The sequence below is a fragment of the Coturnix japonica genome, chromosome 1 (assembly GCF_054131305.1).
Source record: "Coturnix japonica strain WE chromosome 1, WE-NBRP24, whole genome shotgun sequence".
Classification (NCBI taxonomy): domain Eukaryota; kingdom Metazoa; phylum Chordata; class Aves; order Galliformes; family Phasianidae; genus Coturnix; species Coturnix japonica.
The window spans coordinates 77,484,632-77,511,934 of record NC_140663.1 but is presented as its reverse complement, the minus strand read 5'-3'; the positions used below and the strand labels follow the sequence as shown (position 1 = coordinate 77,511,934).

Here is a 27,303-nt window from a genome sequence, read left to right as displayed (position 1 = left end):
CTGGGTTTGTTTAACCTGGAGAAAACAGAAGTGAAGAAAGATATGTTAATTGCTTTCTAATATGTGAAAGGCTGCTGCTGAGAAAGTAGTTCTCCAATTCCAATGGGAGGACAGGAAACAAAAACTGGATATCAAGTTCAGCAAAGGGAATTCAGTTTACAAATTAGCAAGTCTTTTAGTGGCAAGAAAGCTTCAGCCCCATTACAGATTCCTGGGGTTACTGAGAAATTATCATTGCAGAAGTTTTAGAACAGGAGGGGCCAAGAATGGTTTAGGTCGAAGTGTAACAGGAAAATGGGTAGAAAAATGTCCTGAGGTCCCTTCTGTGCTCAGTTTCCTATGATTTCTACTGTTTTGCTGACAGTAGGCCCATTACAGTACCCGTGATTTCAACAACATGAAGTTATTTGACAGAAAGACTTACATTAAGATTAGAAATAACTAACATATACATGATGAACTGTACTCACGTGCCACCATGGTGTTGTTTGCTGAACACCCAAGCTTACATCTACTTTCTGATGGTGGGGTAAAGAAAAAGTGTTGGACAGAGTCGGGGACCAAATTGGAATTCCTAATTACTAAAGTTCTGCCATGGGACATCCTCACTGGGAAATACGGTAATCTTGAAACGTAAGGTAGTTATAGGCTCATTTTGGAATAGACAGATGACAAGGCACAGGGAAAGGTGAGTTTGTGTTGGGGGTCCTAGGATTTCTCCTAGGGGAAGGACTGACCTGGACTCACAGGGCAGTGCAGCCTGGCCCTTACTGAGATGGAATGCCTCTTGAATTGAGAGAGGCTCTTAGGTGCCCTATTAGGGCTTTGACCATCGCCAAGAAGAAACTGCGTTGTTTTTGGTCTACGGAGCACCATGCAATATTAATTCTGTCCATGGGAGGGCAGCGCTGACACTTAAATGTTTCTGCTGGTGCTTAAAAGTTTGTGTAGCTCTACAATGCGTTATTTTACATATGTTTATGAGATCATCAATTCTCTCGGTTTAAATCACTGCTGTCATTCGTGGAGTAGAAGTCTTGACATTGAGTCTCATTCTGTATGGATTGTGTGGGCATCTAGGGAGGGATGTGCTTGTATGTTTGTAAATATCCACCTCTCAAAGGTGTGTAGAACTGAACTGATACCTACAGGCAATTTTTAACGTGAAAGCATTCTTAGTATTAAAATCATCAGCTCAAAAGCTCTGTGAAAATATATTTTCTCATATAAATTATGATATATGTTGAAGAAGTTTACGGAGGTAACCAGGTTGTGTCCAAGAATACTCTGCATGGAGGAGAAAAAAGAACCCTGTGCTTTTATCATCAGGGCCTTTTTCCTGTGTGGGAACAGGCTGCTGTGGAGGTCACATTTAATGGTGTGTTAATGAGAGTCCCATTTTTACATGGAGACGTATATTTTTCTACTCAATTAATATATATGTAATTATATTATTAAACTAGCTACATGTTTTAAACATAGACAAGTCTTTATATATACTACACACATAAAAAAACACCTCTGTGTTTGTCCCCGTTTGTCCGTTTGTTGATGTTTCTATGGCATAAAGCACCACCTATAAAAGCTTCAGTGTGAGACAGTCAAAGATAAGAAATTCTGGATTTTAGTTAACTTCTCCCATTTTTCTTCTCCTCTCAGCTGTGAAGTGAGAGTCATTTCTTAGTACCCCAGAAGGCTGTTAGTAGGACTGTTGAATGGTGGTTGTACATTTGGAGTGCTTTGTGATGTATTTATGTGCTAGATTGCAAATCTGCAGACAGTCCTGGTAGTATCTAAGAAGATAAGACCAGCGCTTTGGCAGCAATTTCGGTATAAAGAGGTCTCATCTTTTGTTGCTTGTCCCAGCGGTTTTGCTGACATAGCTGCTTGTTTGAGCCGTGTTATGAAATAAACCCTTATTTTTGTTTGTTTGAATCCAGGTTAGTTTCTTGATCTGATTCACAGTGCTACTTCATGAGCAGTAATATCAGCATAACTGAATGGACAGTACCCTGTGGTAGGGGTAAGAGGGGAAGTAGCTTCTCTTGCCTATCCTTGTATGAAGACCCTGCTATGTCAGGCCAGCGCCTGCAGAGCGGAGTCCCTGATTGAAACAGGCTTTTCCTGCTGCACTCAAAATGTGCTTTCCGTGAGTGCTTACCTTATTAGTCTGGGGACAGTCAAGTGCAATTGGCAGCGCTGATAGTTGAGGCTTTTTGGATGTCCACACAATAGATGGGACATTTGCTGAGGGGCTATCAACCAGAATTTGGCTCCATCAGGGGGCCACTGACTGCAGGTTTGTGGAAACACTTCATTTGTTTTAAACTTTTAAGGAAAGCCTTTTTCTTGAGCAGTTTCCCACTTAGATTGCTTGGTGCTTATTTTGAAATGTATTTTCGCACCCACTCCTGCTGTATCTGAACCATAAGATTTTTTTCTCTTCTATTTCTTGTTAACATAATGTTTGGTAGTCTTCAGTTAAGCCTGGAGATTAGGCAGTTGCCAGTTATTGTTTTGCCTGTCTCAGTAGCTGTTCTTAGGGGTAAGGCCCCTGGGAAAATGGGTACTCCATTTCTATCACCTGACCCTGCAGAATCCACTCAGCCTTAATCAGAAAGTAATACTTTATAATTCTGCTTTTTATTATTTTTTCCTTAATGTGGGAAGTATGTTTTTTAAGCCTTTATGAGATCCATACATAGAGATCTTTTTTCTTCTTACAGCCTTGCATTCAGTCCCCAGGTACCATGTTGATGTTATCTGCTGTGCTTTGAATTAGGAAGTGTAGCTGGCTAGTCCTGTATTTGTTTGTCAATTATATTCATGAATTAGCAACTTGAGGGTGGGATTCATTTCTTAAACCTGAGATACCTTTCAGCTGATGGATGGGCACTCTACTCTCAGTACCATTATTAGCTCTTAGTCTCTTTTCCTTCCTTCCTTCACCTCCCTTCCCTCATCTGTCATTTTTTGTGACAAAAAATATATATATAAATATTTCAAAGGAAATATTTTATTGCATAAAGACTCAGAAATGCTGAGTACTGAATTGTTGCCTTTACACTACCTTTACTTGCATTCCTTTGCTTGCTTACAGAACTAAAACTGAAAAGAGAAAGCAGGCTGATAACTTCTGCCATTTCCTTTATCATTTAATTTTTCCTTTCTGTTTCTGGGGACTTAACATGACACTCAGCGGAGAGAGCGGGTTTGTAGATCTGAGAGCAGGTGTCTGCACGCTGTTTTGGAAAAGGGATGGCTTGATACTGTGATCTGCTGAAAACTGTTCTTATGTTCTGTTTCACTGTTTAATCCCTCAGGTATACCCTACTTAGTGGTTTGGGTTATTTTTTTCTTTGCAACTGTATTTCCCATTAATATTTATTTATATCGCTGTTGTAAGTATCTGTCAAATTTTAGGCTATTGGGCAAACACTGAAAAGTCTCATCTTCCAATATTAGAACAGCAGTACTTACCACTCGGTGTGCATCTGAGTCCTGGAAAAATCTGCCTTGGTTGGTTGAAATGTAATACAGTTATACTTGGTGTTTATGTTCAGTGTTTAAATCATTTTTCAGACATGTCATTTAATTTTTCTCTTGCTCTGTTCTTTCTTTGCCTGCTAAGCAAGTAGGTGAATATTCCCCCTCAGTATAAAGAAATCATCTGAAATAAGGAGCGCTGATCTGAGCAGCTTGAAGTAAACTTGTAAACACTTGCAGTTTCACTCTCTAAGCTATGCTTTCTCATGATGAAAATAGAGCTAGCTTGTTTTTATTCAGACAGCTGTGTAAGTTTCTGCTCTCAACAAGTACATTCGAGCAAATGTTCTTCTCTGCTACATATTTTGAAACGGGTATTGGGAATTTGAATGGGATGAACAGGTTCTATTTTGCAAGTAAAATTATTAGGCAAGATAATAACTGTATTTTTCATATGTTGAAAATCTATGACAAAAATTCCCGTGTGAAGTCAGTTAAGGTGGATTATTTAATTAATGGGGGGATATAATTGTACCTTAATCAAGGCTTGTTTTTTAGGAAATGTAGCAAGTTTACTTACATGTAATATTGGTACATCTTATTTGAGGATTAATGGTAATGTGTGACTAATTCCTTTGTGTTTTGTTAATTGGACAGTTCCCGGTAAACCACCAGCAGAAGTACTGAGACAGGAGCAGAAGTTCGGTCCTGTTTAATGATTAAACTTAAAAGCGTTGTGAACTTTGGCCTAGGCTTTGTATTGAAAACTTAACTTTAGATTGTGAAGTCCTTATTCATAGTATCTTGGGAACTGTCCAAAAGTCTAAATGCACTTTTTGCTATTATGTCCTGTTTTGTGATGTCTTTCAAAGACATTGTCATAGATGGGCAGGTAGTTAATAACACATTTCTGTACATTTTGAACACGGCTATAAAGTGAAATATTTTTCCCACAAGGCTTTAAAGTCTGATTGAAGAAAATGGTAGCGTTTCTGAAGGACAGTTGTTTATCCTTTAATTTGTAGAGAATCTGGCATCCATTAGTACGCTGTCAAGTATGCACTTCAGGCACAGTTACTCAGTACCATGCTTATAACATGCCCCTGCAGAGATCTTGGGTATCAATCAACAGAACATGCAGTATTCCAGATTCTAGACGTGCAGAGAATGCGTTCTGAATGGACTGCTTCTGCTTTTCAATTTTGGATGAGCCTTTCAGTTAATAATGTGTAAAGTGAATGTAAGAAAGTTACCTGTTCATATAATTGGCACGGTTATAGTAAATTTATTATAAAAATCAAGTTATCATCTTGGCTTGCCTGAGTGCTTGCTACTGTCTATATCAGCAACCTCTGCTGAAGTTGGTGGGCGCCAACTTGCAATGTCCTGCAGGATGAGACCGTTCATTTCTTCTGACCCATAGAATCACAGAATCATTTCAAGTCAGCGATGATAAACTGAAACAAATCTAGTGTGAAGGACCTCTTCTGAAGCTTGATAACCCGATACAGCAGTTCTTGAAGCTATTCATGACATTAAGCTAGACTTATACCATCCCACATTTTGACTTTAAAGTTTCTGCTGCTCAGCTGTAGTATCACAGAGTCATAGAATGGCTTAAGCTAGAAGGGACCTCAAGGATCATCAGGGGACCTCCACGTACATTTGCTACATTGAGTTCCAATCACAAAATCTGTAACTTCATAATTTTTCTTCCTATCACTGATTTAACCTAGAAGAAGTGTGTGTGGGTGGTGGGCTTTGCTTTTCAATAGAAGCTATTCCTTCAAATATCAGCTATTACCTACGGTTGTAACCATTTGGATTCCTGTTCAATAAAAGTCCCTTTGTTATGTTAAAGTGTGTGCCAAAGTCCTTTGCCGAATCAGCTGCTAAATTATACTGCAGATAGGATTTTTTTTTAAACTCCAGATAATGTAAGCAGAATAATGATACAGGTTTAGTGAAGAAATGAATAGGAACTTTGTCCTTACATGCAAACTTCCTTGTCGATAAGATTTTATATTAATTCCAGTCCTTCCACACCTGAACATAAGTTACTTAGGCACTTCTTTAGAATTAGAGGCTGCCTTTCCAAATTCACATTTTTTTTTAAGACAGCTTTTGTGATCTGAAAGTGCATTTCAGGTCTTTTGGCTTGATTTACATTCAGTGTGAAGCTGGTTTACTACTTGCAGTGTTTTCTAGGAGGTTACAGTTTGCTATTTGGCCCATATGTAAACTGAGACAGCACTGTTTATGTTTCTGTCCTTTTCTTACGCACTAATACCATGTCCATCACTGAAATATCTTAACCTGCTTTTGGCTGTACTTTGTATGGTATTTACCCTAGTACTAGAGGTCCATGTGTTCAGAGAGGTGGTCTAGTGCTACTTCTTACTACTTCAGTTGAGCTTCCTCTGCCTATTATGTGTAAAATATGATGGTGGATCACAGTTGCTAATCTTGTTTCTCCTTCAGTGTACTTATATAGCATGTTGGAGTGATAATGAAGAGCTTAGATGAAATTCGAGTGTTGTATGTGAATGCATTCCCTTTACCATTACCTCTTAGAAATGTATTTCTGTTAATTCTTTTACAGTGTACTTAAATGATAGTAATTTTTCTGTTGTATTGGAAAAAAAAAACACAAACATTTGCCTTATTGGGAGGGAATTAGGGTTTACATGAAGTTATAAAAAGAGATTTTATAAAAGGATGGGGATAAAAAGTGGTTGTCTTGGTCTGGAACATATCGTTTATGCATCATAAATCTGACACAAGATACAATACATGTTATTTTGATTGTGTGTGTGATATAATGATAATTATCTGAAATGAGAGCGCTAGGAGGGATTTGGAAGAAACGGAAGGTAACAAGTTAAGTCTTTTCTGACGTTAGCAGGCAATATTATGGCTTAATTCAAATTGTTCCATACATGCAAAATAAAATAAAATAAAAATACAAACACACACACACACACAAAGGAACCAAAAATGTTCTGCAAGCAATGATAAAAATAATCAATTATTTACTGTTTTTGTAATGTTAAAATATTTCACCAAGGCAAGTTGCAGTCAAAAGTAATGTGAGTTATTTTGAAAATGGAAATACATAAAGATGCATTTATACAAGTGCAAGACTAGATATTTTACATAACTGTATTTCAATTAGAAGATATACAGTAAGTGCACACTTGATAACACTAAGCAGGCAAAACTTAACGTTAGTTTCGTATACTGTTGTAAAGTTCATGCACAGATCTCTCCTATAGGACAAGGGCTGTTCCAAATAATTCTTGCTGGGATGAAAAACAGGATGGATTGCTGGTAAGGGTGTCAGCATGGATGAGGGTCAGTTATAGACATTACTTACTGTAATTTGTGATTGCCGTGGGAGAGGAGTGGCTGTTGGTGTGATAGTAATACTGCTGGTGATTTTATTGGTGGGCTTAGTGGGTATTCCATTAGCTAGTGCTGGAGTTCTGTTATCTTGCACTGGGGTACAAGGGCTGACGGTCTTGGAACCGGTGAGAGCTTGGACGTAAGGACTTCCTAAGTGGATGTGGATTTTGTTATCCTCAGTAGTTATTACACTTGATCCCGTGCTGTTAGATCTCTGAAACTGCCATGACGACTGCCTGTCAGGGGATACTCTGAAAACGGCATGCTTGGCTCCCATTTCCAAAGGCTCTGAGGAGAGCATTTGTTCCTGAGAACTTGAGCCTGGTAAAGCCAAAGGGGACATTGTTCTTTCAGGCGTTAAGGAACCACATGAGTCAGGAGTTTGAGATCTTGCAAAAGCAGCCATAGTAATGGGAGAAATGGCTTGCTCTGGGCTCATGTAACCTTCTGATACTTTTGACTTTACAGGAGCAAAGGAGGCATTTTGAATAATAGTTATTCTTTGTTTGGGAGTGCCACAGTTAGGTATAACTGCTGTGCTTGTATAGGAGTGAGGACTTTCAGTGTTAGGACTTGTTATTTCGAGTGTTGCTGTGTTCTGTCCATGGTCCGGAGTTACTTTTATGTGCAGAGGTTGGCCAGGTGTATGGCTTAGCACTAGGTCACCAGCCTGTGCACAGTTTCCATTTTGCTTTGTATGAATCTTTCCATTTTGGTGGTGGCTTTCTTTGGACTTCATCCAAGGGATCCATAATTTCTTGTGCCTGGCATTCCCGATGGATGAGTTGCTTCTGAAAGACACCGACTGCTCCTCCTCATTGCTAACTTTGTCCTCATTGTCACTGTCTTCATACAGCTGCCCATTTATGACTGCTCGCTCTAAAGGCATGAGTGTTTTGTAATCGGGCGGTTCATTGTCAGCAGGATCTGTCTGGACTTCTTTAGAGAAAACTTGCAAGTCAGAAATCCGTCTTCCATTAACACCGGCTCTGTGGCTCTTACTGAAACGTCTGTACCTCTCCAACTCTTTGGTGAGGCTTTCCATTTCTCTTGCTAACTCCCTGTTCTTGTTTTCTTGCTGGATGAGTTTCTTCTGTAAGACTGTATGATCACCTCGGAGGTGACAGAGTAGGTCTTCTGTTGCCATGTATTCATGCATTTTCTCTTTCAGTGCATCTACTTCTCTGGAAAGGTGACTTGATTTCGCTTCTTCTTCTTTGAGCTTCTTAAAAAGACGCTGCTCTTGATTGGACTCTGCCTTTTCTGTTAGTTTGTACCTAGCTACTTCCATTTTGACAGCCTCCAGCTCTTCTGACAGGAGCTTGGCTTTGTCCCGTTCATTGACATATCTTCTTTCTAGAGACTCAAATTCATCTTCGGTTTTCATAAGATCATCTTCTATGGCCTTCATTTCTTTCAGCTTCTGCTTAAGCCCCTCGACTTCTTGAGAAAGCTCTTTGATTTTGTTGTTCTCCTGCTGCAGGGAAGTGCTGGATTTAGTAGTCTCTTTAAGCTTATTTTTAAGAAATTCTTTTTCAACAGCTTCCAGTGACTGAAGTCTTTTTCTTAGAATATTTACTTTGGAAGCAAGATCGCTTCCTTTCTCCTCTTCTGCTTTGAGTTTGTTTTTCAGTTCATCTCTTTCTTTTGTGACACTGGACACTTTTTCCTCTGCATCAGATTTTGATTTCAGTGCCTTTTTACTTTCCTCAATTAGTTTTTCTGTAATGGACATCACTTTATTTTTTTCTACCTGGAGCTGAGAAGTTGCAGTTTCCAGCTTTTCTTCTGTTTGCTTTATTTTTTCACTCATAGTTTTTCTTTCATCCACAAGCATCACTGTTAGAGTCTTCAGCTTTGTTAAATCTTCTTTAAGCGTGGACTCGGTTTTTTCTAACTTGCTTTCAATTGCTTCGAGCTCTCCAACTCTAGCTTTTAAGCCTTCCAGCTCAAGGGACAGCTGTTTAGTTACCATTTTTTCTCTTTCTAGGTTGCATTTCAGGGAGTAGCATTCCTGTTTGCTTTTGCTGAAAGCATCCTCTAATTTCTCCAGCTCCATAATTCTTTTGTTAAGTTTGTCAACTTCCCCTTTAAGGTTCTTGCTCTGCGATGCTTCTTTTTCTAACTTTTTATTAAGTTCTCTGCACTGATCTTCCATTTTTATGAGCTCTTCATCTTTTCCTTCCATCTCCAGCAGCCGTTTCCTTAACTCCTCCACTTCAGACATAAGAGTGGAGTTCCCATATTCTCCCTTATTTATCTTATCCCTTAGGTCTTGCAGTTCATCTTCTGCTTTTCTTAAAGATTTATTGGTCTCTTCCAGCTCATCAATTTGCCGGCTGAGTGCATTCAGTTTTAACCGGAGCTGACGATTCTGGCTGTCTTCATTGGTTAGTTTGGCCATCATCGCTTCTTGATCTTGGGAAACCTTACTGCTTTGGACTTGAAGTTCAGCCTCCAGCCTGCTGGCTTTCTGTTCTTGCTCTTGAGCTTTTGCTTCAGCAAAAGCGAGTTTCTCATGTGCTTGGTCTGCAGAAGTGGTTAACTCTTGAATTTTTTGACTTTGTTGATTCAATTGCTCAGTGAGTCTTTGCTGTTCATCCACAACCATTAAAGCAAAGGATTTCAGTTTAGTCAATTCTTCTTTCAGTTTAGCTATTTTCTTGTTGTTTTCCTTCTCTTTTTTTTCTTGATATGCTGTTTCTTGTTCAAGAAGCTTTTTCAGTCTAGGGAGAGGAAATAAAAGAATATTTTGAAGCCATTTCAACAGGCATTTAAAAACACACTTGAAATATTATGACATCTGCCAGATGTGCTTGAACATTCACTTGTAACTAGAAGCAGACCTCTCCTTGTAGTGTCATAAGGAAGATCCTATAGGTCCTAGCTTTTCTACTCAGATTTCCTTTATAGTGGACACTTGAATAATTATCATTAACACTTAAAAACTTCCACAGTTATGCATCTGTAATTACATTTTTAGCTTTTGACAGGTATCAGTGCAATGCAGCTGTTTGATGTTCTGCTCTGGAACAATGCTGATTTTGGCTGTCTCCTGAGACTAGGTGTGTATGTACAGGTTATTTTGATAATCATAGTGGTTGAGAAATTAAATCAGTGCAGCCCTCAAGGGCAGGTATACGTTACAGCTTTATAAACCTAATACCTTTGAGCTACTTATAAACCATCCTGATCTTTTATGATGTTTATCATTAAACCTTACAGGTGTTAAAGTACGTGAAGGAAATGTACCCACACTAGGCTGTTAGATGCACTGACTAATGCCGCTTTCTAAACAGTGCATCAAAGCAAAAACCAAACAATGTCTCTCAGTCTGTCTTCTGAGATACAGATCCTATTACGCTGTATCACACCAAAAATCTTCTGTCAAGAGATAAACAGGGGTTTAGGTTGTGAATGTAAGAAGGCCAAACTTTCTTGCTCCCCGCTGGATTCAGATTTGGTCCCATATTAAAACTTCGAAGATGCACTGAAGAGCATCCGTACCTTATAGGACTCTTGAAACTTTTCACAATGATTTCCCCAAATCATTGCTTACAAATTTATACTAGTGCTCAGTCTTAGCCAAGATGCAACACACTTCAATGGTTCAAGGCCTGTGATGAGGTTGCACATTTGTTCATGTAAAATTCTAAGAAGCCTCCAAAAATCTCAAATAATAACAAAGTTCTTTTGCAGATTTTTTTGTTGGGGAGGTGCTTTTACATTGCATGAGTTAAGATTACATTTGGCAGCACACCTTCCTCCTTTCAATTAGATTTTTTCCACAGCTGATCTATACATTAAGTATGTTCTGATATTCAGTAAATTACTTAAAACCCTAGATTGAAATAATGAAGCATTAGAATTTTTTATGCTTCACTGTTGTTCATATATATACGATGTGTATTTAGTTGCATAGAGTGGCAATAGGGAGAAGGAATTGCCTTTCAAGAGTGTTCTTCCTTTTTCTGAAGTATGATAAGGACTTTCCAGGAGTAAGTACTGATGCATAAGGTTCGCGTTCTGCATTTGTCCCTGGTGAGCATTGTGATGTCCAAGCAGGGAGTCTTTACAGCTTTCCACTGACAAGTTCATGTTGCAGCCCTTCTTTTTGTTCAGGACAAGTTTAGATAATGGCCTCCTTTGCGCAGCTCTTTATTAGCTGTTGACTGACTGGAGGCATGTATTTATGGGGCTTTAATAGGCTGCCTCAGCAACATCCTCTTTGGCTGCATGGTAGATTTTGTGCGTGTAGAGAGGAAGCCCCTGCCATTCTGCAGCTGTCTGTCAGACTTGTCTGGTTTAATCACAGAATCATAGAATTGCTCAGGTTGGAAAAGACCTTAGAGATCATCAAGTCCAACCACAACCTAACCATACTACCCTAACTCTAACCACTCTCCACTAAATCATGACCCTGAGCACCACATCCAGATGGTTTTAAACACATCCAGGGATGGTGACTCAACCACCTCCCTGGGGAGCCCATTCCAGTGCTTCACAATCCTTTCTGTAAAGAAGTTCTCCCTGATATCCAACCTAAACTTATCCTGGTGCAACTTGAGGCCATTTCCCCTCGTCCTGTCACCAGTGAGAAGAGACCAACCCCACTCTCCCTGCAATCACCTTTCAGGCATTGGAAGAACCTGCCCTCAGCCTCCTCTTCCCAGACAAAACAGCCCCGGTTCCTTCACTCACTCCTCATAACGCATATTCTCCAAGCCTTTCACAAGGCTTGTTGCCCTTCTTTGGACCTGCTCCAGGATGAGGATACTAGATAGAAATCTATGACTATCAAATTTCTTAACACCTTCACCGCCACCCCCACAGCTTTTATTTTAGTGCAGCAGTTCTCTACGTTCAGCGTAATGAAATGCTTGCTGTGAAAAATTGGTGGAATGGGAAAAAAACAGTAAACTGAGTTGATCTCAAAGATGTCAAGCAGCTCCAAAGTCTTTACAACAGTAGATTAGTATAATGGAGAAAATAGACATGAAAAGGTGTAAGGAGAGAGGCACTGGTTTGGGAAGCGAGCTCAGAAGAATGTTGCTGGCTGACAGAACAAGAGGACTACACCATCTTCAAAGGCTGCTTTTTACTGTGCTGTCAGTGCATAAGCTTGGGTCATCTTTTTAATGTCAGTTAGCTTGATTTCATTTTAGCATAAAAAAATCACTCTCCCCTCCCCACCCTTGTCTCTGAATGCTTTAGTAGTGAAGTTCAATCGATGATTTACTGTTGCCATAGATATAAAAACCATAACAGAAGCACAACTAACAATTTTGTTTGGAACAGACTCATTTTTTTTTGTGTGTGTATGAAGTTAAGACATATTAACGTGGATAAAACAGACTTGAGCTATTATCATGTATTTTATTTTAGCTTGCTTTTTGTAAGGCAAATTTAGCTATAGTGATTAATATCTAAATTAATCTTTCTCAACACTTCTTTATTAACTAGTTGATATCTTTCTGGCCAAACAAAACTATAACATTCCAATGACTGATGCTCCTTAAACTGCTTTAGAAAGAAGACTCTTGAGCCATACATTAACCAACAATTCTAATTTTCATAGGGATGCTGTGTAATGTTTTATGGTGCAACTAAGAATACTGTTCATAAATAAATCAGTAAAGTTGGTTGGCAGATATTTGAGTGAATAATCCCACAAGTCCTTCCAGTGAGCATTACATACAAGTACAGTTTCTGTTATTTTCCCATTTTCCTTTTCATTTTTTGTTCTATATCTTCATTTCCCAAGTTTTGATTCAGCAAAGTGTGAGACTCCAGCCCAAAGTGAGCTCTTATCTGAGGGAGTCTAACCCAAACTGTGATCAGTAACCACGTATTCCCATGGTTGATTGAACAGAAGTGCTTAAACTATTAGTAACTGAACTGGATTGCTGTATAAGCTGATAAGAATTTCCAAGAGATTTTGTTTCCTTGGTCATTCCAAAACACTGTCGGGTAGGTGAAAGTGTTTCTTTGATTGAAAACATAAAGTGCAATTTTAACATTCAAGCATACATTGAAAGAAAATACTTCTAACCCCTTAAATCTATAACATGACTTCAGTGAAGTCAAATTATGGAACATAGTTAGAAGCTGTTAAATGATTTTAATGTTTTTCTAAATAGAAGAAAAGGGGTGTATTATTATTACTTTTATATATGTAATTAAATATGCTTTTGCACTTGCTTTTGGTAACTGTGGGACTGCAAAATGGAAACTGAATACTTGCTGGACTTTCTCCTCAGCCAATGTTAAGTCTGGCTTCTCTTGTCTTCTGTTATAAAGTCTGGCCACATAAGCAGAAGAAAAGTAAAAGTGAAGATGTGACTTTGGACCTGCTGTGTTTTTAGCCATAACATACGGTTCAAAGCTGCCAGGTCTATTTGAACAACCCAAGTATGTTGGATTTGAAGGAACAATTTCACCAATAGCATTAGCATGCAAAGGTCAGAAAAAAGGTGGCTTTAAAAAAAAAAAAAAAAGAAAGAAAAAAGGTAGAAATAAAATGGACACCCCCTATCCCATAAAATATTTTAGCTTTTTCATTTCCAGTTGAATTTCGTGATCAAGTGATTTCATTTTAGACAAAGGAAGGTATATTATTTAGACAAAGCATGCACAGATAATTCCAGGGAGTTGACTTCATAGGACTACAGGAACCCTTTCTGAATCCAGGCCAGCAAAAACAGGCACTGGAAACTGCTTTTATGAACATGAATGTTAGGTAGTTAAACAGAGTCGGACCAGTGTCTTATTACTCTTACTATGCAGCTTCTGTTATGAATTATTGTTTTATTGTGTCTTACTATCCTACCTGTTTGCAATACTGGTCTTTATAGCTAAAAGAAATACACTGTCATTGTAAACTCTCCTGTTCACTGTAATTGCTTTTCTCCATCCTCATCCTATAGCTTCTTGTCCTTGATATCATGTATTCAATTGAGTTGTCTTGGGCTGTACAACATTACACTTAGCAGCACGTGGCCCTTACCTTTTAAGCTTTTTAGTTTGTTCTAGAATTAATTGTTACTCTTAGGATCATCATCATCATTTCTAAATGCATTTTTTCTTAAGCAGTCGCAGAATGAATTCTCTAAGGATGCTAGTGAAGTAGGTGTTGGCTTTTGAAGCTGGACTTCTATCATCTCTTTTGCCAAACTATGGAGGAGATTTCAATATGTCTGTGATAAGTATCAATGTTTTGATTTGTATCAGCAGAAAAGACTGAGATTTTGAATGTCAGTAGTGCTTTTTTGCTAAGTTTTCAATGCACCTATTTTTTATCAAGCTCCTGTTATCTCCCCACTTAAATACAAGGCTTACCAGAGGTTCTACAGGTTATAACATGAGGGAAACTTGCTTCTAAGGTTTTTGGGGCATGCACTTGAATTTCCCCCTGTACAATGCAAATAAAAATGCTAAGCTGAAAGCTTTTAAATGTAGATGAAGTCATGCCTCTTCATCTGAGGCATTCTTCCCAGTTAGCAATAGGCCACGGTCTGGCTTTTAATAAGAGAAGAAATGCGCTTCATCATTTCTGGTAAATCTTACAAGTTGGTGTAATTTTTGACACCAATACAGCTAAGTATTTCTTTTCGGCAGAAAGCCAGTCTGTCTGTGCCTTCTGCAGTTTGTGGCAATAAAATCTGGGTTTGCTGAACTAGGTTTCTGGCCCTGGGGTGGCTACGCGTTTCTTTTCTTTGCCTGCAGTCCTACTTTCTGATGTGTAGCTTTTATGAAGACATATGTTTTGGCTACTTTTATAGCTCTCTTTATTATCTTTATTGATGCTTCTTTCCCCCCCCCACCCCCACCCCCTCGTCATAAAGAAAGTCAAAAGCCTTTGAAATCACAGCAGCAACAACATACCATAGCTGTTGTGTAATCTGTTGCCTTTATCTGAATCAGTCAGCACTTCCCAACAGAATGCTAGCACTTACTTTCATATTTTTTTTTCCCAGCATGTTATTTATGTATAGATATTTTAAATCATTAGTTTATATTAGGATGCAAATCTCCACAAAGGGTGTCTCAGCAGCAAGAGGCTGTTTGTAAGGCAGATCTCCTGATAAGGAAATTTATTAAATGAGGACTTTTAATTAGGGGAGTGTGAGTTCTGCTTATTACTCCACAGACTACCGCAGAGAGGTAATCACTGTTTTATCTGATGCTTAAAATGCTGACTTGCTTTGAAAGGCTTAATAAAAGTCATATATGATGAATGGCGTTGCCAGGTCTGGGTTAACTTGGGCAAAATTTTAAATGGATAACCAGATATACTTAGCTGTGATGCTGAGTAAATGTAAACAGGATTATTTGGTCTTTGAAAACCTAATTAATCTGTAGGAACAACACTGATTGTGACCATGATTTCACAACTACTGTGCTGCTGAAAAACCATCCTGGGGGATAGGGATATAGATATTAGGACTCTGGTTGGAGTCATTTTAATCCAGCACTAGAATTCAGTTTTATTTTATCATAAATTTTATCTTCAACCTCAGTTTAAGAAAAGTCTATCTTGAATTATGACCTTTTCATATCTGGAAGTTTGTGTAAATCATCTATCGGGTCATCAGTCTTCCATAAATTAACTTCGTGTCATTAACTGCTCATATTTGTAAGTTATGATGAGTTCTTAATTCTGGCCATTGATTTTTAGTCTTGTAATGCTAGCCCTGAGATTTGCAACACCCGAGATTTACAAGAAGATGCGGGATTCTTAGACAGGAGTGAAGATGTTGCCATCCTATTCACTTGCAGGCAGTTTAGGTTTTTTTTCTTGACTGCATATCCTGAGAAACATAATTGTAATGAGCTCTGTCTGAGCGCAGTAGTATTAAGCTTTACTTGGGGTTTGCCTTAATAAGTCTCATAGAGTTCAGCTACTGGAAAGCACGGCACGATGAGCTGTGGTCTGTGTTCCGGTGCGTTACATTTTGGAGATGTATGTCACTTTCTTCCTTCCCTCTTTCTATTAACAGCTATTTCAGGTTATTTAATTATTCTTCGAAGTTAGTATCTGTTTCTTTTGGCATTTCAGTGTCATGCAAGTGCTAATCCTCTTCTGTTCTGAATCTAAATGGATGAATAATTTCACAGGCTCACAGGAATACGACTTGGGTTTTGCTGGTTAATAGTGACAGGGATTTTATCATATTACCATAGCACATTCTCTCCTTCCCCCCCCAGCAAACTGCCTGTAAAGTCAGAAATAAAGCAAGTAATTTCAGAATTTGGAACTCTTCAATTTTGCGTCAGCCAGGAAATTATAGTTTTGCAGATGGAAAGCTTTCTGAAGGAAATGGAAAGATGAACCACAAGAGATGTGGTTTAGGGGTCAAAGCAACAAGACTGAGGCAGATCTTCTCAGTTACTAATCCAGGTCCTGCTTTTTTGCTTTTCAGCTTAAAAGAGTAAAATTTTGTTCCTTAACTTCAGATTTATTAAAATGGAAAAGCAGTGTTGACCTACTGTAACAGGCTACATTGAGAATTAATTCAAAGAGGTCTTAATGGTACTGTTGCTAGACAAAATAAGCCAACTAATGCTTTGTGTGACTTGTGAATTTTAAATGACAGCGTCACTGTGATTTCATTTTGAACAAATTAAATTAGTAGGAGAGATCATGTGTCTTTATGAACCTGAGCTTTGTATTTAATGTTTAACTATTTAATCATTGCTGGTAGAGCGTTACTGCTCGACCACATGTTGTTGAACTGTTCTTAGAATCACCAGTGATATAAAGCACTTGGTACTACAGGGGTAAACAGGATAGTGCATTCTCACCACTTTTACTCATTTTTATTTCCCATTGGCAGATGTATGTGTTTGCATTCTCTGTACAGAGTATCTGTACCGTTTATTCTTACCACCGCTGACTTCTACCTAGTATTACACTGCATGTAACACACTGTATGCTGTGTTTCCTGTTCATACAAGTGCCAACAGTTTGAGGGTTGGCTTTTTTTCTTAGATATCTAATCTCCATCATTCAAGTAACTGATGAGTTTGCAGAAGTTTTGAATCCCTAAATGTGTCAGTCGCTTCGCTCTAAGTAAGTGTGTAACACTTAAGCCTTCTTTTTGAACGTTTCGGTTGAATAATCATACTGCTACTAGATTAAGACAACAGTCTGAAATTTGTTATCTTTAAGCAATTTCAATAGATAACTCCTGCCTATAAATAGATTTGATTTCCTATCCCTCTCTCCCCTTGGTATATAAGAATATAGTATGTAGATTCAAGGTGGATCTCCACTTTACCAATGCTCTTCTGGAGGCAGCTGGGTAAACAGAGATGCTTTCCTGCTACCTGATTTACCTGGAGTTGTGCTTTTGTCTTGACCAGAACTGAGCACGATTGTGCAAGTATCCAATTCATACAAACTTTTTTTCAACTTTAATTAGTTAATATTTTTGGTATGACAGAAGATGGAATTTAGCCAACAAAAACACATCATGTTTCTCAGAGGAGACTGGTTAGTCATAAATGTCATTTTCCCATAACATTTACAGGAATTGGATGTTCTCTAAAACAATTTTAACACACGTTTAATATAGAAGTAAATGTCTGGGGCCACATTTTCATCCATGGGCAGAATAGGCATTGTACCTCACTCTTATGCCGCCCTAGCCTTATTTGTATGTTACTGATCAGCAACAATGCTAACATTTAGAATTTTCCATGCTCCCATGCATGCTTCTGTTGGACTGAAAGGTTGAACTTCCAGCTGCCACCAATCCTGGGTAGGCTTCTAAGTCATATAGTGGCTCCTTGCTCTAAGGTGGAATCTGGCTGCAAACAGGGACGCATTCTTCATGTGCTCAATGAACATGGCAACAATGTATGTGCTTAAAGTGTAATAAGATCATTTAAATTACATATTATAAGATAGGTGATCAAGGTACTTTAGTCCAGAATGGGATTTTCTGGGAAGACTTCGAGTTCTCCATCATTTTGAGGAATGGGAGATACATAAAAACAATCAGACAGACATTCCTCAGACATGATGGCGGTATCAACACTCCTGTGTGGGAGGACAAAACTACGTGACTTCTTGAGGTCCTGCTCATATCCATAGTCTTCATTATATACATATATACTAGGACAAAAATAAGCCATTTTTGGTGTGCTTTGCTTCTGAAGTAGCTCTGTGTATAATAAACTCTGGGTGCTTGAAGACTGGGCTAGGGTAGCACCCCGTTCCATTTCCTTGGGGCAGAAAACATGAACCTCAGTTGTTACTGAAAATTTAGACTGAGATAGTTAAATTTTCTGTGATGCAGAGTTGCATAAAGCAGTGCTGTTGAGGCTTACCAAAAAAGCAAAGTATTTTAATAAAATCAGGTTTCTTGATATGGCTGCAGTTTTTTCTAGTAGCTAAGACTGGAAGCAATAACATCAGTAATAACACTTATATAAAGCAGAGATTTCCCATTGAAGCTAAACATACATAGTTTTTCTTGCAGACCTGATAATATGGAGGTATCTGCTTTCTCTAAAATGGACTTTTCCAGCACTTCACCTTGGAGGATGCAAGTGAAAAGGAGACTGTAGGAATGTATTACAGTGCAGCCCACTGGCTAAAGATGGCTTTGAAGTTAAAAGTGATGAAGGATGCTGTTAGTTTCCACATTTGCAGTATGGTTCCCTCCGAAATTGTATTAAAACTATCCCTATATGTTACAAATCAGTTCTCAGCACAGTTTTATGTATTGAAGCTCCAATTCTGCTGACATCACCTCCTGGGAAATAACTCAGTTCTTTGCCATCTGTCCCAGTCCTCTAAAATGTTTTGCTTTATGTCTCCTACATCTGAATGTGTTGAGACTTGAAGTGTGAGATGCTCAGTTGTTGTGTTTTCTCTTGTTTCAGTAGGACACCGGTCCACCTTGGCCTGGGAATATTCAGTGAATCATCTAAAGGTGCAAAGCCAACACATTTAAAGCATTTTAATCCTTAACGTTGATGCTCTTGTTGGGGATTTAGATTGACATGACTGATCCTCTTCAGGAGGACTACTCCGCTGTTTTAGAATGTAGGATGGAAAGCTACAGTTGAGAGCTATTAATGAAAGTCTGAGAATTTTCTTTTAGTTCTTTTAGTAAAGAGGACAGTCATGTGAATTTCTATTTCCCTTACCCCTTCAAATAAAGACTTTTGCATTCCAGGTATTCCCTGATCTTCAAACAACTGTTAATTCAGTCACGCAATCACTACCTCATGGTTGTACCCCCGACTGATTTATAACTGAGTATCAGTATGTGACTAAAGGGCATTTGGCTACATGCCCTATTTGATCTCTTCTCTTGCCTCTTGGCTGACAACCTGTGATGTTTAGGTTATATTTTCCTATTTTCAGATGTCACTATAAATGAAGGACCTGTAGCATGCTTTCATGTACAGTATGCTTCTGATGTAATACATTTTAGCTTTTATCATTAATTTAAAAACTTATTTCAAATGTTGAAAATAAAAAGACACCATTATCTCTAGACAGAACTTGCTAGTTGTTTGGTTAACTAGAAATATGCAAGGGTCATATACAGGTTATAAAAAGTTGCATTGTCAAATTCTGATATTTTTTCCCCTCAGTTAATCCTGATTGAAACAGGAGAATTCTGCCATTTACAAAGATTCTCAAGCAGAGAATGGGAACAAGCAGACACTTTCCAAAGGTCTCCTTTGGCAGTTATTAAGCTGCTTCTGAGAGATCTCTAAGCCTTCTAACCTATTGTTTCTTCTAACTTCAGTGCAATTGTCGTGTTCTTTCCCAGGCCTTTGGAAGCCTGTAAAGGACAATGAAATTTGGTTCATGTATTGTTTTACTTCTCTGAAATGTATGCAAGATTAATCCACCAGCCCACGTTTAAAAAGAAATAATGGTAAGGCTTTTCAAGGTCTCAGTGCTGATTGTGTTGGATATTGTATAAACATGAAAACTGAATGTTGTTTGTCCTGTTGGGTGTGAATGCTGCTGGCCAGAACATCTGGCAAGATTAGCAGAAAGGTTTTTTGTAAACTAGAAATGGTCCTATTATGAAACTGTGCAAAGATCAAAACACCTCTGGTAGCTTGGTATTTTTTTCCTTGTCAGAAGTATTTCAGTTTACTCTTAGCATCTGCATTCTCAGTAGTGTTCTTCAGAGCTTTGTGTACCCTGCCTGTGGTACTTGTGTCACTGTCTGTAGAAGCCTCGGTGGGCTCTGCAAATAGGCAATATGATGAATTCTGCTTCATTACCATGGCAGCCACTCTCTGGTGGTCAACAACAGGTCTTGCACACAGCTCAAGGCTGAAGAAAAGTGTGTGCACGTGATGTGCACAATGAGCTGTAGCAGAAGAGGTGACTTCTGCAACAGAAAAAAATAGGTGTGTTTATCAACCTGGATGATGATGTGTTGTTTTGAAGTGTTGCCTAACAAGGTTGGTCTGAACTCTCACCCTCAAGCTTTTTGTTTTATAATCAAGGGAGGGTTACATGGGGTGCTGGTGCTGTGTGTTCACTTGTCTTGTATAACCTAGCACTCGCTTACTGCAGGAATGTTCCTCCGCTCTATCACCTCAGTTCTGTCACTCTGCTGAGCCAGCAGTGCTTTGGGTGGGACTGGCTTTACACTGTCTAACCAGGAGGCTATGCTGTGCTACTGAAATTCCTCAAATAGCATGTCCTTGAATTCCTGAATGCTCGAGGATGGTGGGCTGTAAAAGCTGAGCATGCTCCATCAGTCAGGCAGCAAGGTGCTGTTCTGACCTCCTGGAGACCAGATGGTGCCCCAGAGCTGCAGTCAGCGTGGGTCTTCTCTCACTGACAGGAAACACAGCAAACCCCAAAGTCAGCGGTACAGGCTGAGAGGTGTTAGGACTCAGAATGCCCATTACCTCACTTAAAGCACAAGGCTTATATGTACTTACTTAAGAGTATTTCAGCAATGTCTCCTACCTTCCTAGAGGGCAGGAGTGAGTGATTGAACTAAGCAAGACTTCAGCCACACCGAGAAAGCTCCTCGTGGATATCCAGTTATGAGGAATCCATTTATGAGAAAGACAAACCTAAGCAATGAAAGTTGATCTTTTTAAAGTGGTAAGGCATGGTTTCTAATTCACATCAATCTGATGACAGGCTGAAGTATTAAAGGGAACTATTAATGAGTCAGAATTAAATTTTATGGGTTAGTTTTTAAAGGCAAGTCTTCCTACATTATAACCTCCTTAGTACGCTCTGACTTAGGTATTTTATAGGGTATTTTAATTGAGTCTATAATGAGCTGTGTTCTGGTGATACCACACCTAGGATCTGAGAGAAGCTGTGTGCAGGAGAGCTCCCAAGGAGTGATGGCTGTGCACTTTCCCATGCCGGCCTACCCCTGGGTAAAGGACTTCTCCTGAAGAAAAGTGCCAGCTTTTAAGAACTGACACGAAATGCATACTGTCGCTGCAAGTAGAATCAGGCTGTTGGGTTTTCTTTTGTTGTATTTTTTTACCCTCCCATGACAATGACAAATGTGATAAATCATTCCAGCATTAGGTAAATAACACAGGGGTGATGTTATTAAGCCAAATCAAGCAATGACTTGTTTATACCGGTACTGGTGGGGAAAATAAAATAAGGACAAGTTAGATTCGTTGATCTATGAGATCAATCTCTAAAAATTCCCGTCAGCATTTATGCGACATCGGTCAGTGGAAGGAAGGGAGTTGACAGGGAAAGAACAGAGGGTCAGTGCAGTTAGATAGGGAGCTGACCCTCATTTCTGCTTGTTCCTAAAGCACTTTCCCTTTACATTGTTTGTTGTAAAAAAACTTGAGATACTTAAGAAAGTTAAGAGAAGAAATCCAGGTGCCAAAGAGCAAATTACATGATTATTCTTTCCCCTTACTGTTCTCTTTCCTTTTAGTGCTAAGTGATATCAGCTAAAGTTTTGTTTACTTAAAGCTTGATAGTTTTGAGACGTACTAGGAAATCTATGACAAAACAAAGGCATGTAATGCTGTGGGGGGGGAGGGGGGAATAAAACTGCAAAAGATGTTAATCGTTATACCTGAGTCTAATTATTTTGGACTTCTACCTGTAGAAATGAGATCAAAATTAGTCTTATAGGTATAAGGCAAAGAATGTTTTCCTTTTAGGTGTACAGAAGACAGACCATGGGAAATAAAGTAGTTTTGTTTTTTAACAGATACCAGGATTTGCATTAGACAGGTAGTATTCACAGCACAGATGGTATATGGATATTATCAAAGCAGTAGCTAATGATTCACATTGCCCTCATTCTGTTTTGGATTTGGAAGAGCTAAAGTAGTCTCTTACATACGGATAGGCTTTTTTCTGTTTCTAGTTACAACCTTCATAAAATATACTCATTGCATTTGTAGTACTCCTGCAAATGCTTTTTACTTTATCATATTGTAGTCCTTTGAGTTCACTTTCTCCTTTTCCTTCAGATCTACATGAAAGGCTGCTTTTAAATTCTGCCTTTAAACACATCTTCTCATTATGTAGCTAACATTTCCACTTCAGAACTTGCCAGGGCATTTTTAAAGTATTAAATTGACCGAATTTATGATGTATAGGAAACAACATTTATCAGGGAAGAGAAGTAGGTCACTAATCCGCAGATACAACAGAATAGGAAGCAGAAGGCTTTGGAAGGGTTTAGGATACTGACCAGGGGTGTTAGTTATCTACTATAAACTTCCATTTGTTCAGCTTTCTGGGGTTTGTTTCATTCCATATATACTATATACACTGCCCCTGAGATTAGGTAGTCCAGCGGACTGATAGCATCAACAGAAGTGTAAATTTTGCTCATTCCAATTAAAACTACCTTAGAAAAGTGACATCTATTTAAATGCCAGGGTTCTAATATAGAAACACCTGAGTTATCTTTGAAATGAAGTGTACATACATATATATGTAATGGTTTTTAGAGTCATGTGGAAAACAACTACTCGAATATTACGATATATACGATAGCTCAGCATTGCATACGGCTGTATAGCAGCTTAGACTTTTCTGAACAAGGATTCTGAAGGATTTTAAAGCACTGAACGAAGCCAAAAATAAATAAATAAATAAATACACACCTCCTCAACTTTCTGCTGCCTGTGCTAGCGTTTCATAGCCGTGTAGCTCTGATATTAAGGAAAACGAAAAGAATACAACAAAACCCGGTTTTTCCTTTTGAGTTTGCCCGAATTTAAGGGTCTCGCGGCAACACTTCAAAGTGCGCATCAGCCTGAATGGGCAGGTAGGACAGTGCAGCTGACCTGAGTGCGGTTGTTCCTACGAGCGGAGATGTGACGGGACAGCCGCGTGTCCCCGAAGACTCCAGCTAAGAGCCGTAGGCTGCAGCCGAGCCCGCCCGGTGCCCTTCCTGCCCTGCAGCGGCTTCTCTCCTTCGAGAATCGTTTGCTCGGTGACCGGGATTTCAGGTTTCCTCCTCACCCATCGCCTGACAGCTCGGCGCTGCTGTGACTTGACACTTGCACACAAGACACGGAAGAGGGAAGCAGCGTGTAGGAGTTGGGGAGTTTTGTCAGTCTCGGAGCTGATCGCAGCTTCTTGCTTCAGACGGAGCACAGCTCCACGGCACAACTGCGATATCGGCACCGTGAACTACAGCAGAAGTTGCTCAGAAGTCTGAGCACATGCTCGGAGATATCACAGAATCAGAATCACAGAATCACAGAATGACCCGGGTTGGAAGGGACCTCAAGGATCATGTAGTTCCAACCCCCCTGCCTGGCAGGGCCACCAAACATACACCTTTACTAGATCAGGTTGCCCAGGGCCCCGTCCAACCTGGTCTTGAACACCTCCAAGGACGGGGCATCCACAACCTCCCCGGGCAGCCTATTCCAGGACCTAACCACTCTCCTAGTAAAGAACTTCCCCCTAACATCCAACCTATATCCGTGTGCTGCATCCGTGCGGGTCAGAGCAGCACAGAGGGGCAGCAGTTCTCACGCAGCTGTAACGCAGCCGCGATGTTACCCGGCTACGGGGAAGCTCCCGCATCCCTACCTCCGTCCTTTCTCACCGCTGAGTTCGCTTGCTCCGCAGCACTCCAGCTACGCCAGGTTACACGGTAACAGGATGCTGTGCCAGCAATGTGCAACCTAGGGACTTTCACCCTCATCCCTCAACGCCCTTCCCTAAGCAGGGTCCCCGCAGTCCGTCCCCTACCTCCCTCTCTTACCTGCCGCTCCCGGAGCCGCTCGGGAAGCTCCGGCTCGTTGTGGCCGTGAGGGCTGCTCGCCTCCCGCCGCCGCTCCGCCGGCAGCACTGCGGGACGGGCGCCGGGCGGCCCGAGCCTAGGCGGCATGACGTCAGGGCCGCGCCATATAAGGCGGCGCGGCTCTAAGGGGAGCCGTGCCCCCCGGCCCTACACGTCGGGTCGTGGCCCTGGGACCACGGGGACGGTCCGGGCTAAGGCAGGTCACTTCTAAGGCAGGCAATCGAACTGCTGGCTGATCAGCTGTAACGCTTTGCAGTTAGGTTGAAACTTGAGACAAGAGGGGGTATATTATATGCGAGAGCATCTCCCTTAGTAACTTGTCCTGAAAGTCTTAGTTGGGTTCGTTTGTTTGAATTATATTTTTTCTCTTGCTTTCTTTTTACCATGACAAAAAACATGAGTTCAGCTCAGCTCTTCAGAGCTGATAGGAACTTAAGCTTTTTTTTACCTCTCCCCCCCCCCCCCCCCTTCTGTAGGGGTCTGCAGAGGATAGTATTTTATTTCCTGATGATGTAACTACCAAACAATTCTGCGAGTGATGATGGGAAGGCCAGATGAAATCTCTCTTTTATTTTTACTTCTTTTTTTTCTTTCTTTTTTCTTTTTTTTCTTTTTTTTTTCCTTGTCTGCTGGGTGTTTTTCCTGCAGAGTCCTTTCCTTCTCACATGTTTGTGTTCCAGCTCACACAATTAAGCGGCCCGACCGGCCTATTTTTAGTAAGGCCTTAGAGAAATGAGTCGTTTGTTTTAATGTTTAGGAAAAAGGCAGAAAGCCGAAAAGAAAGGTTTAGATGGAGGAGCTTAAAGCGTATCTCTTGTATTCCGTGTCCTTCAGTGTACACCCTGAATAAACATGGAGAACACAAGGGATAAATACCTGAAATAACAGTAAGATCTGTTGTGGAAATTCCACTAAGCTACTGAAATAAAGTCTTTCGGTGCTGATGAGTAAATAAGGCCATGCAGAGAGCACTCGGTTCTGTTTCGTGCAGCTCTGTTCATGTTAGATGCCACCACAACATTTGAATTTTAGTCTTCACATAAACTTTGGTCTGACCTACTCGTCGTATGACCTACCTAACCCGACCATCAGTCCATCCCCACCATGCCCACTAACCACATCCCTCAGTGCCACATCTACACAGCTCTCCAACACCTCCAGGGATGGTGAGTCCACCACCTCCCTGTGCAGTCTGTGCCAATGCCTCAGTATATAACACAGTTCAGTTATTTTGGGGTGCTGTCCACGTGTTTGAAGACAAACAGTGATTAAAGTATTTGTATTTCATTAAAAAGAAAGATATCTCCTTGCTACTTGCACTTACCCTGCACATAGTCTTAAAAATGCATTTGTTTTTCAGGTGGATTTCTTTAGCCAAGCCTTTGCACTGTGCCTGAATAAGCTAGGGCTTATTTAGAAGTACATTGCTAGTGTGCATGGAGGATACTGCTGTCCCCTTGTAAGTGCTTGAGGAAGTTCAGGCTGGTGTGATCAAAGCCTTCCATATCTCTTTAATAGTGAGATACCTCTGTGTTGATCTTTAAAAATCTATTTTTTATATATTTCCTTTTTTATTTAATGATTTGTTCTTTCCTTTTCTATTTTTTTTTTTCACCTGCATCTTGCCCTTTTCATGCACATCCCCTATCTCTCTGGTCTTCATTGTATGAAAATTTCCTGCATATTTGTCCTGCCACATGAAAGAGTTATTGTCGCCTAGGAACAGCTTTGAAGAAGACTTCCCAAAAGCAGGTAAACAAAAGAGCATCCTTACGTTCCAGTTCTGTTTTAGAGCTGTTGGGAACAGAGGTCAGGTAGTGCTGGCGATAAGTGTATTGACAGTCTGGGAGCAGGATAGAGCAGGGAACAGGGAAAGCAAGTCCTCCTGTTTAGAAGTCTGTTTACATCTGGGAATGGCTGAAATATGAACTTCAAGTTTCTTAATTAATTTTCCTCTGTAATACAAAAGTGCACATCTGTGACTTTCTGCAAAACCACTTTGTCAAAGAGCATCAGCTGAGTGTGCAATGACCTGACTTACTTCTCTTGCATTGTCACCACTTCATAAAAGACAGACTACAGCACAGTTTCAAACATTGTTAAGGAGATGCATGATTAAAAATTCCAGCTCTTGGATTCCTGTAACATAAAAAGCTTGTATTAGAGGCTGAGAAGCATCTTCCACTATCTCTAGGTGCAGATCTGTCCCTAGTGAAGGAGGGAAAGAATTGGTTCATGTGAACCAATCTGGTTTCCTTAGTTACTAGTCAGAGTTGTTCAGAACTGGTGTATTTGCAGGTACTGTGACAGCAAAAGGAACTGGATCTGTAGAACTTAAAGACGAAATGAAAAACTTATTCGCTGCATTCCCTGACAACGTGGGGCTACTTCCTGCAGCCTGTTTGCAGTATCTTCTTTCTAGTCTCTGTTCTCTCTCTGCTTATCATTGTGCTTTATTATTTGCAACCGCACTGTCTTAGGATTGGACTTGAAAAATTTGAAGCTGAAAAGATGGCAGGTTATCAGGCAGGGAAGAGATGGGGCAAGTAAGCTAAATGACTTTGAGGCTCTTGTTTAGGCTCTATCTTAAAATATCTCATTTCCTCCAGTAATTTCCATTGTTAAAACTATTACTCTTTCTTCCCATGGCAGCTCATGGCGGCCGTTTCAGTGTCCTGAAACCCACAACCTATCTATTGCAGCATTTGACCCCCTTCCTGTAGCCATTTTGTATCTAAGATAAATAAAGGAAATTAGAACTTGGGCCTCGGTTCAACAAAGCACTTAAACATAGTCCTGTGTATTTTTGTTGAAAAAAGTAAGGACTTCGGCATAAGCCTGATTTTAATGATATACTGGAATTCTTGGCTGGATTGGGCTCTTAGTCACGTTTCCTCCATGTAGATATTGCTGAAGTTCAGTCTTCAAAGTTCCCTGTGGGATCTAAGCCTTTTGGTTACTTTCATATTCCAAAAATAGACATCTACAGAAGTACAGATACTGTCAAGGCATTTGTTAGGATTCTACATTACTTAAAGCTATTTGCTTTTTTGGATGGAGTTCTGCTGAAGCTTTGCAAGGGATACTGGAGTATTGAAATGCATACAATATTGACAAGTCTAATTTAGTGGGTTGTATAAATGGGATCTGATGT

At 39.9% G+C, this 27,303-nt stretch overlaps 2 protein-coding genes across 10 annotated transcripts in view; one reads left to right on the top strand and one right to left on the bottom strand.

The window, feature by feature from the left end:
• Nucleotides 1-27,303, top strand: part of CMSS1 (cms1 ribosomal small subunit homolog) — a 206,304-nt gene that overhangs the window by 8,831 nt on the left and 170,170 nt on the right. The gene's annotated exons all lie outside the window — the stretch shown is intronic.
• Nucleotides 1-27,303, bottom strand: part of FILIP1L (filamin A interacting protein 1 like) — a 177,759-nt gene that overhangs the window by 6,768 nt on the left and 143,688 nt on the right. For 3 of the 9 annotated variants that reach the window (XM_015876727.3, XM_032447722.2, XM_085525307.1), the window contains one exon: nt 6,863-9,617. In XM_015876727.3, coding sequence (XP_015732213.2) covers nt 6,863-9,617 — 2,755 coding nt within the window. Of the gene's footprint in view, nt 1-6,501; nt 9,618-22,995; nt 23,113-23,178; nt 23,394-23,935; nt 24,199-27,303 lie in introns of those variants that run through there. The other 6 variants (XM_015876755.3, XM_085525340.1, XM_015876780.3 and 3 more) reach the window with 5 other exon arrangements.